Source organism: Zea mays, chromosome 8 (assembly GCF_902167145.1).
Source record: "Zea mays cultivar B73 chromosome 8, Zm-B73-REFERENCE-NAM-5.0, whole genome shotgun sequence".
Taxonomy (NCBI): Eukaryota; Viridiplantae; Streptophyta; class Magnoliopsida; order Poales; family Poaceae; genus Zea; species Zea mays.
In genome coordinates this window covers 167,870,040-167,880,653 of record NC_050103.1, presented here as the reverse complement: position 1 = coordinate 167,880,653, position 10,614 = coordinate 167,870,040, and the positions used below count along the sequence as shown (strand labels likewise).

Below are 10,614 nucleotides of genomic sequence, written 5' to 3'. Positions count from 1 at the left end.
ACTTATCATATGCTTCTTGTTGTATTATATGGTGATAATGCAAAATTAGTTCTTCCATTGATATGAATCAATTGGTATCTACTGTGTTTATCCTGTGATAGATATTCATGTGGTTCTGGCGCTTTAAATCGGGTGAATAGTGGTAGGTTGATATTCCTATGGTATATTTATTTAATTGGTGTTTAACTCTGATTCTGTGCATTTGTGTGTTATATGCATCACGGTTTGATTCTTCACACAATGCATCCCACAGGTGCTAAGGTGTAGCAATGCTTCGAATTAGCCTAAGTATGTGCATTTTGGCATTTAAGGCCAAAGTTAAGATTTTAATGTAAGCACATATTTAGGGGGAGCATTCTATAAACTTAGAATTCAAAATTTATGCTTTAAATCTTATTGTTGTGTAAGCTTTAATTGTGTTGCCATCAATCACCAAAAAGGGGGAGATTGAAAGCTCTCTTGTGGGTTTTGGTGGTTTGGATGACAACCCAATTAAAGGACTAACAAGTGTGCTAAGTGTTGAACAGGTGCTTAATGCAAAGCTAACAGGGTTCAACACAAGTGAACAAGTGTGATGGTCCAAAGACTGGATTATCTATAGATAATGGACATCACAAGTAAGATGGACATTGCTTAAGTGAGACTTGGTGTGCGTAACTCAGAGACAACCGATCAAGCCAAGGATGGAGGCAAGAAGAGCTTCGAGGTATCGAGTGCACGGGAGAAGGTCAAGGAGACCAGGAACCCAAAGCCAGGGGTGAAGAAGAAGACTTGCAAAGTCAAGGTTGATCGAGTTAAGAAGACTTATGGTGCATCAAGGATCACTACATAAGGCTCAAGATCAAGCTCGAGAAGTGAACGGGGGTTGGGGCTCAGATATGTCAATCTAGATCAAGTCAAGTTGACTTGATGGTTTAGAGTCCAACATCGACCTCAAACAAGCCAAATTGGGTAAAACGATGAAAAAGGTTAAGTATGTAAGGTTTGAGTGTTCAACCATTTTGCATACACCTCTTACTACAAGTTTGGTGCTTTGGTTTGCTCTCTAACTCTTTCTGTAGAGAAAGTACCATTCTGAGCTCTGCTGGAGGAGAAACAGAAAAGCTAGGAGAAGAACAAGAAAGATGTAAGTTTCTAGGACTAAATCAATTGGATTATACTCTAAATGTGTTTGTTTAAGTCTCAGGAAAATCCTCCCAAAAGTTGAAGTCAAACGGAGAAAGAACGGAGGAAAAAGCACTTAGTGTGCTGTTGGCTGGTGCACAGGACAGTGAATAGTAGCTGTCCGGTGCACAGGACAGTGAATAGAAACTCTGTCCGGTGCACAGGACAGTGAATAGTAACTGTGTCCGGTGCACAGGACAGTGAATAGTCGCAGCGTCCGGTGCACAGGACAGTGAATAGTCGCAGCGTCCGGTGCACAGGACAATGAATAGTCGCAGCGTCCGGTGCACAGGACAGTGAATAGTAGCTGTGTCCGGTGCACAGGACAGTGAATAGTGACCTGTCCGGTGCACATGACAGTGAATAGTAACCTGTCCGGTGCACCAACGGCTAGCTGTTCCAGAGAGGGAAACTGTCAATCAGATCCGTTACTGTTCACTGTCCGGTGCGCCACCGGACAGTCCGGTGCACCCGCAACCAGGGAAGGCTGGGAGCTTCCAAATGAAGCTCTAACGGCTCCTAGGCCATTTGGGGCTATAAAAGGGACCCCTAGGCGCCTCAAACAACAACACAAGTGCAGCCAACAATTGTATACATCACTCGGATCGATTCTCTCTCTCCCTCTTGTGTAAATCTCTCTAGTTTGTGTGAAGGCAAAGTTATAAGCCTTCAGAGAGTGGAGAGGTGCTGCAAAGAGCTAGAGCAAAGTCTTGAGCGCATTGTTACTCCGCCGGAGTGCTGTCAAGAAGATTGTAAGCAGCCGCGACTTTGTTGTAACCCAACTCAACATAGTGGAAGGCTCTATCTATCATACTGACAGATCTGAGCAAACGGAGGAAGGAGTTGAAATAGACTCCAAGCCCAGGTGTGGCTAACTCCAACGAGGACTAGGCAAGCATTTCAGGCTTGGCCGAACCTCGGGATAAATTCCTGCGTCTGTGTGCTTCGCTCTGTATTGTGTGCTGACTCTCTGTCTTACTCACTTTTTATATCTGCACTTCAACACTTATCTGTGGTACAAGTTATATTTGAAGTGCAGGGCATTTTGAGACAGGATCTTCTATTCTGCTGCAACCTACTCGAGGGATCTTTCATTCCACTGCGATCTGGTCTTTGAGTAGAGTAAGAACTAAAGTGATAATTTTTTATTCGCCTATTCACCCCCCCCCCTCTAGGCGACATCCAGATCCTGTTCCCGGGCAAAGGGAACTTTCAACAAGATGCTCAAGGAGCCGTGCCCCTATCACCAGGGGCCCATCAAGCACACCCTCGAAGAATGTGTCATGCTCCGGTGCTACTTCCATAAGATCGAGCCCCCGGCGGAAGGTGGCAAGGGCCATGACAACGACAAGAAGGAGGGTGGCAAGGAAGAGGAGTTCCCGGAGGTCCATAACTGCTTCATGATCTACGACGGGCAGGCGGCGAACGCCTCGACTCGACACCGCAAGCAGGAGCGCCGGGAGGTCTGCTTGGTGAAGGTGGCAGCGCCAGTCTACCTAGACTGGTCCGACAAGCCTGTCACCTTCGACCGAGGCGACCACCCCGACTTCGTGCCAAGCCCAGGAAGGTACCCGCTCGTCGTCGATCCGATCATCGGCAATGTTAGGCTCTCCAAAGTCCTCATGGATGCAGGCAGCGACCTTAACATCATCTACGCCGAGACCTTGGAACTCTTGGGGGTTGACAGGTTCGAGGTCCAGGCCGGTGCGGCACCCTTCCACGGGATCGCGCCCAGGAAGTGAATCCTGCCCCTCGGACGGATCGACTTACCCGTCTGCTTCGGGACACCCTCCAACTTTCGAAAGGAAGCTCTCACCTTCGGGGTCGTCGGGTTCCGAGGAACCTACCATGCGGTGTTGGGAAGGCCGTGCTATGCCAAGTTCATGGTCGTCCCCAACTACACCTACCTCAAGCTCAAGATGTCGGGCTCGAACGGGATCATCATTGTCGGATCCACGTACCGCCACGCGTACGAATACGACGTGGAGTGCGTGGAGTACGCCGAGGCCCTCGCCGAGTCCGAGGCCCTCATCGCCGACCTGGAACATCTCTCCAAGGAGGCGCCCGACGCGAAGCGGCACGCCGGCAACTTCGAACCAGTCGAGGCGGTCAAGTCCGTCACTCTCGACCCTAGCAACGACGCCAGCAGGAAAGTCCAGATCGGCTCCAAGCTCGACCCCAAATAGGAAGCAGTGCTCGTCGACTTTCTCCACGCAAACGCCGAAGTCTTTGCGTGGAGTCCCTCGGACATGCCCAGCATACCGAGGGATGTCGCCGAGTACTCACTGGATATCAGAGCTGGAGCCCGACCTGTGAAGCAAACCCTGCGCCGTTTTGACAAAGAAAAGCGCAGGGCCATATGCGAGGAGATCCACAAGCTACTCGCGACAGGGTTTATCAAAGAGGTATTCCATCCCGAATGGTTAGCTAACCCTGTTCTTGTAAGGAAGAAGGATGGGAAATGGAGGATGTGTGTAGACTACATTGGTCAAAACAAAGCATGTCCGAAAGTTCCCTACCCTCTACCTCGCATCGATCAAATCATGGATTCCACTGCTGGGTGCGAAACCCTGTCATTCCTCGATGCCTACTCAGGCTATCACCAAATCAAGATGAAAGAGTCCGACCAGCTCACGACTTCTTTTATCACACCTTTTGGCATGTACTGTTACACTACAATGCCATTTGGTTTGAGGAATGCAGGCGCCACCTACCAGAGGTGCATGAACCATGTGTTCGGAGAACACATCGGCAGAACGGTCGAGGCTTACGTCGATGACATCGTTGTCAAGACGAAGAAAGCCTCCGACCTCCTCTCTGGCCTTGAAACGACATTCAAGTGTCTGAGAGCGAAAGACGTAAAACTCAATCCCGAGAAGTGTGTCTTCGGAGTCCCCCGAGGCATGCTCCTTGGATTCATCGTCTCCGAGCGGGGCATCGAGGCCACTCTAGAGAAAATCACGACCATCACCAACATGGGACCGATCAAGGATTTGAAAGGAGTACAGAGGGTCATGGGATGCCTTGCGGCTCTGAGCCGTTTCATCTCACGCCTTGGCGAGAAAGGCTTGCCTCTGTACCGCCTCCTAAGGAAGACCGAGCGCTTCACTTGGACGCCCGAGGCCGAGGAAGCCCTCGAAAACCTTAAGACGCTCCTTACAAACACACCCATCCTGGTGCCCCCCGCTACGGGAGAAGCCCTCTTGATCTACGTAGCCGCAACCACTCACGGCTAGAACTAATTAGTCGGTGGTCGAATAGGAGCTAGGCTTAGGGGATTTTTTTCTCTTTTCACTTGAAATCTTTTTAAATTGCCATGACTAAATGTTGTTATTAAACTTGCGATAACATTTGGAATATTTTTTTGTTCAATTGTTGAGACCTAAACATGTTTTTATTTCTCATGTGTTGTCGGCTTTATCGTTCTGGAACCGATAAATTGGTCGTATCAACCGATAAATTGATCATATCAGCCGATAAATCCATGTCAAACCGAGCAAATTTGAAAAATAATTTGAATTTGGATTTAACCGGTTTTTACTGATTTACACCGATAAATCGCAATTAATTGCTAATCAGTCCTAGCCGGTATTTGAAGCCCCACTTTGGTGAACCCTGCTCCACCGTTCCGGTCCTCCCGAAAGCTAAGGGAGACGAGCAGCCTAAAAACCCTAGCCCCCGAATCAGATCCCACCGCCCGCCGGAACGCGGAACCCTGCCCCCGGCCGCCATGGAGATGAGCGATGCGGAGCGGCTGTTCTTCTTCGAGATGGCCTGCAACAACTCCGAGGTCGCGTACGAGCAGAACCCCAACGACGCCGACGTACGATGCATCTCGAGCTCCTCTCCTCTACTCGTTTGCTTTCCCGCAGCATGGCTCAAACCCTGTATTGCGTGTTCCTGTGTCCGCGCAGAACTTGACGCGATGGGGCGGAGCGCTGCTGGAGCTATCACAGATGCGTAACGGCCCCGACAGCCTCAAGCTCCTCCAAGGTATTGCTTCATTTCATCGGATTGTAGGATTCGTCTTGCTTGATCAGATTAGAGGATTCGTCTTTTTTTTAGATTGGGTGATTTGATGCACGACTTGTTTTTTTCTTGATATGATTTATTTTGCAGTACGGGCTAATGGTCTTAGGATCTCAATGTGTGCTTTACAAATTCATAAATCCATAGTTTAATCCGCGTCGTCATATGTTAGGCCCTTATGGCGGGATTGTGGACCCCTCTCAACGTTTACCGATTGATTCACTGTGTTGCTAGCCCATACATTTAGGAAATTTGAACTAACAAGATGACTTTTGTTTGCTTGGTTTTTTAGTCCCTTCCTTTTCTGCATCAAGTGCTTTACTCTTATTTCACTTTTCTTTTATCGGATTCATAAGTGGCGTGGGTATTCGCTTGAAAAAATCTGATAGCATATTGGAGCCGTTACTGGAATTTTGTGTTGGGTGCGTTGCATCCTTCCTATCCTACTAAAATCTGAGCCACTTTTTTAAAGATCAGTAGTCAGTTGTTATTAGCAATTCAGTTGGCTTATATTGTTTATCTTGGGACTGGTTTATCACTTCCCAGTTTTTTGTTGCTTCCTCATTTGGTATTGTGAAGCTTCAAGCATACTTTAGCATCATTCCTATTTGTTATGGTTTCTTGCGTCAAATGTTACTTTGTTTGCTAACTTGTTATCAATATTTTGCCATACTCAAGATGCAAATCTTCATATTTCATGAATGCCTGCTGTGTTTTGTCTTGTTCAATGAAAGTGGTATATGCTTAAATTCTATTATTATTCAGAGTTCATGTATAGGGTTACATTGTGCTGTATGTCTAGGTTTCTACCACTTTGTAGACGTTAATGAACAGTGAAAGTGGCACTAATTGAATCAATGTTGTTACAGATGCGGAAGCCAAGCTGGAGGAGGCACTGCAAATTGATCCCAACAAGTCTGATGCACTCTGGTGCTTGGGAAATGCTCAGACTTCTCATGGATTCTTCACTCCAGACACTGCAATGGCAAATGAGTTCTTTGCGAAGGCAACTGAATGTTTCCAGAAGGCTGCTGATGTGGTACGTGTAGTCCGCTGTTGTGTTAGCTAAAATTCGAACATATTTATATTGTTCCTTTATCTAGGCTGACCCATAGCTACAAAGTTCCTGAGATGGTTGGGTTGTGGAATAGGGATCAAGGAATGTAGTCTGCTCTTCGAGAATTTTTTTCCCTTTTCCACTGCGGGGACAAGATTGTTCTTGTTCGTGCGTTCCTGGGATGAGGAACATGGCACTGTACCACGTTCCATGTGGCACTGGCTGACCTGCAGACCTGTTCACATGGGGCTTGAGCCTCATGCAGTCAGGTTGCCATGCAAGAATCTGGAAGAATATCCATGAAAGAACTATGCTTTTGCCTTTTACCTGGCAAAAAACTTCTGTTTCTGCTGCAATGTCGCGTGCAATTTGGTTTAACTGGAAACTGAAGTTCGGACTTTTTTTTTGGTAGGAACCTGCAAATGAGCTGTACAGGAAGTCATTAGACTTGTCAGCGAAGGTGTGTTCTTTTCTTCTTTCTGTTCTGCAGTATTTCCAAGTCCTGATTTCTGAGCATTCATGCTACAGAGGCTAAACTAAGCTTATTTTATTATTAATACGGGGTTTTAGTTTCAAATAAGCGAGAGCACATGTTTCAGCTTGTTACTATTAGTTTTTATATTTGTTACAACTTGCAAGCTGCAATGCTAAAAGTAGATTTGGACAGCTTCAGCCATCAATCTTTTACAGTTGTATTCAATCATGCTGTTATAAGTGGTTAGCGATAATGCACGTGTACTATTCTAGTGACATTTGCTTCCGATTACCTCAGGCACCTGAACTGCACTCGGAGATCCATAGGCAAATGGCTTCTCAAGCGGCAACACAAGCATCCTCAGCCTCTAATCCAACGGTACTCTACCTTATCCTGTTCCTATGAACTACTTAACCACTTGTCAGAGTGACTTCAGAATAGTTTCGTGTCGGTTAAATCTACCATTCTGTGTGTTTTCTACCCTTTTATTTATTACTATTGGTGGCTCATGATGTGGGGTTTAGTATGTAGTTTATCCCAAATTTGTTGAGCATGAATTGCCTTTTTTGTTTTGTTTTATGCACTGTTCTCGTTACAAGTAAAAATGTTTTTTAAATTGGTATTTCTGTTGTGTATATACTGTTATAACTGGAAAATCTGCCCCCGTGTTTTGTCGAGTGTAGATAGCCTTCTTCTGTTTGAACAGTTTTGACATTTTATAGTTTATATACTGATTTCATATGGTATATGTGGTTTGCCTTACCCTGGGTCTTAAGGTGCCATATTTAAGCTGACAACATTATCTGCAGCAATCAAGGAAGAAGAAGAAGAAGGACAACGAGTTCTGGTACGATGTTTGTGGATGGGTGATCCTTGGCGCGGGCATTTGTGCTTGGGTTGGATTGGCAAGAGCAAGCATGCCTCCCCCATCGGCACCAGCCACGTGAAGCTGATCGAGTGCCAAGAATGCTTTGCAAATGTTGTTAACATGCCCCCATGTTAAGGTGCCTCAGGCATGGGATCTTTCCAGGTGTTAGTTTTCCATGGAGAGGAGAGAGTGGTGTTTCCATACGGGTTGGATCAATTTTTCATGCTTGTTCTTTTCGGAGCCTCGATGAGGTTTCCCTTATAATCGGCATATGCTGCTGGATAATTTTGTACTTGCTTATACCGTTTTGAGCCTTAAAAACCGTCACGACGTTGCGACTGTTACAGCTGTGTTCGCTATGAATCCTGAAATGGTGCCCATGCATAAAGTGGCAAATAAATGTATGCGGCTGTTTGTTTGCTTTGTTTTCTCACGGTGCCCACGAGGCACTTCCTCTAACCTGACTGTTTGGATCCGAGATCCATGCTCCGACTGTTTGCAAGCCGGCGACCGACCACATGATGCTGCACTGTGAGTGCTGTTAAAGTCGTCTGACAGATCCATCTGCCGCTGCGACAGAACATGCTCGGGGTACAGTACTGCTGAATCGCGGACCGATCGGTCTCCGTCTCCGTCAGTCACCAACCAGTTGACGCTGGTAGGAGTAGGAGGCTGGGGTTGGGCCGCCACACATGCCGCCCGGGCGTTCCTGGCAGATCACGAAAAGGTGGCCGGGTGCCTGTCTGTCATGTCACGCGACGCGGGCTGATGATGGGTTGGTGGAGTAACTGCCAGGTACCGGCGGCCGGTCTCCTAACTCACGTCCACTCCACTCCACTCATGTGTGTGTGTGTGTGTGTGCAGTGGACTGGACGCCGTCGCGTGCAGCCGCACCGCACAGGGTGCAGGTGCAGACGTCCGCAGTGCAGTGCAGTGCGTGCGTGCCATCCAGGGCCTGCCTCTGCCTCTGCCTCTCCATCCCCATCCAGGACAGAAGGACAAGCGATGCTTCGTCTTCACGCCTGCGACGACTGGGAGGTAGGGCTGGTTCTGGTCGCGAATATATAGATGACACTCCTCGTCGTCGCTCATCATCGATCGTCATTACCGTAGCCGTGTCCGGTCCGTGCATGCATGCCGCATGGCATATGATCGAGTGCGTTGCAAGCAGCGTCCCGAGCCATGATTGAGAGACTGAGTACGTGCTACTGTACGTGCACGGTAGCTAGTGATGATGAACAGCAGTGGCAGATCGATCCATCCATCGCATACACGCTACCAGAGTACAGGTCTCCTCCACAGTCCACACGCCGGCGCCATTCGCTGTATGTGTGTCGTCTGTGTGGGAGCCAGAGCCAGCAGCCAGACACCAGACGCCCTATGGTATGGTATGGTATGGCAACACCACCGCAGCTGCAGGCAGATGTCGCTGTTCTGATCCTGCTGCACCAATTAATCAACAACTCCAGGGACCCAATTAATGCACGACGAATTACTACTGGTGTGTAACGTGTGTTAACTGTGGATCTTGCCACACACAAATGACAGTTGCAGTGCAGCGCATCATGTGATCGATCGAGGCACAATCATTTCGTTTCGTTTCGTTCCAATGAGATGAGACGATGTGTCCATCCATCCATCCATCAGGGCAGCTGCAACTGCAAGCATTGCATGCATGTGAGAGGCCGGCCACTGGCCACGTACTACGACGGCCTTTTTGGAGGGCCCGGCCGTGCAAGCAATCACGATTAATAAATAACTCTCCAATATCCCTGTGCGTGTGTCTGTGTCCTCTCTTCCTTGGAACGCAAGGCCGCCATGCACATGTAGAGTTAATGACATTTAGTACTAACAAGCAGGTCAGTAGGCAGGCAGGCATGCGGCATGCCGGTGGCCCGGGCAGCAGCAGCTAACATTTTTGGTCATGCATGCAATATGCAAGCAGCATGGGCCAGCTCCCCCCGCCCCCATCTTCGATTTCCTTCACATGTGCTCTCTTCTTTCTTTGCCCCCGGCCCAGCTGCCTGGGGCCGGCTACTTTGCCTAACATAGCAAGGACGCTGATTAATTATTAATTAGACAGCAACAGGTACGTAGATGCCATGTTCCTCATCACTAGTTAGGCTACAACCAGCTGTTAGGTGGCACAAAACGGCTGCATTCGGTTTGGCCGTTTTGGCACATTCTGGAACTAGTTCCAGGTGGAGTAAATCAGTCTAGGTTAAAATCCGGTCTAGTATGTTAGCGGTGCTCGTTTTAAGCTGGGCCGAAAACAATCCCACCTGATTTCAACTCCACCCCTTCAATTTTTGGTCTGGAACGAGTATAGGTGGTCTGTCTCCTGGATTGGTTCCTGATCTGAAATTGGGCTGCTGATCATGAATGAGTAACAAGCCATGTTCTACTCGATCTAGGCTGACTTGGTTACCGGTCTGGCTTGGATATCGGGCTGCTGAACGGGCCCAACCAACCCCCGGCGCCATTTTTTCTACTTGATGCGTGCCGTCTGCGGCCTGAATTGAAGCGCTGAATCCGTTCGTTCTCTGCTAGCTTGCTAGTTTCGCTTTTGATTAGTGGTGAGTGGTTAGTTCTTGATGTGGCAAGAGAGCCCTTTTGTTGGTCGCCCCGGTTAAGTAGGCCTTGTTTGGAAACGCCTGCATATCCCTAGTCTAGGCATGCAGCTAGTGTCAAATCAGGTTGATTATTAGGGCAAAAGCCGATCGAGGTTCTCAGTTCACACTTCACACTGGATTCATTGGACTGAACACGAGACCAGAACTACACTCCCCCCTGACCCCTCCCGGTCGTCCCCCTAGCTACCACCCTAGACATGGCAAGTCGTCGCAAAGGTCGTGGCTTGCACATGAGGTTGGTGGGTGCTGGTTGCTCATCATGTTCATGTGGCCCGCTTAGCTTTGCTTCCATCGATATCCTGTTCTGTTTGCAGAAACAACGACGCATTTGATCAACTGAAGACGGATGGATCAGACATACAGACAGACACATTAGTTGTACGATCGA

At 48.2% G+C, this 10,614-nt stretch overlaps 1 protein-coding gene across 1 annotated transcript; it reads left to right on the top strand.

Moving 5' to 3' along the window:
- Positions 1-4,755: 4,755 nt before the first annotated feature.
- Positions 4,756-8,024, top strand: LOC100282876 (mitochondrial import receptor subunit TOM20). Its single transcript, NM_001155782.2, has 6 exons — positions 4,756-4,987; positions 5,079-5,157; positions 6,063-6,232; positions 6,663-6,710; positions 7,023-7,103; positions 7,535-8,024. The coding sequence occupies exons 1-6, from the start codon at positions 4,895-4,897 to the stop codon at positions 7,670-7,672; spliced, it is 609 nt and encodes a 202-aa protein (NP_001149254.2). The 5' UTR covers positions 4,756-4,894; the 3' UTR covers positions 7,673-8,024.
- The last annotated feature ends 2,590 nt before the right edge of the window (positions 8,025-10,614 follow it).

Excerpts from the sequence above, each read along its gene's own strand:
- LOC100282876 (NM_001155782.2), top strand. The coding sequence starts at position 4,895 with ATGGAGATGAGCGATGCGGAGCGGCTGTTCTTCTTCGAGATGGCCTGC. Across the intron at positions 4,988-5,078 it reads AGAACCCCAACGACGCCGAC|AACTTGACGCGATGGGGCGG; the intron begins GTACGATGCATC and ends GTGTCCGCGCAG. Across the intron at positions 7,104-7,534 it reads CCTCAGCCTCTAATCCAACG|CAATCAAGGAAGAAGAAGAA; the intron begins GTACTCTACCTT and ends CATTATCTGCAG.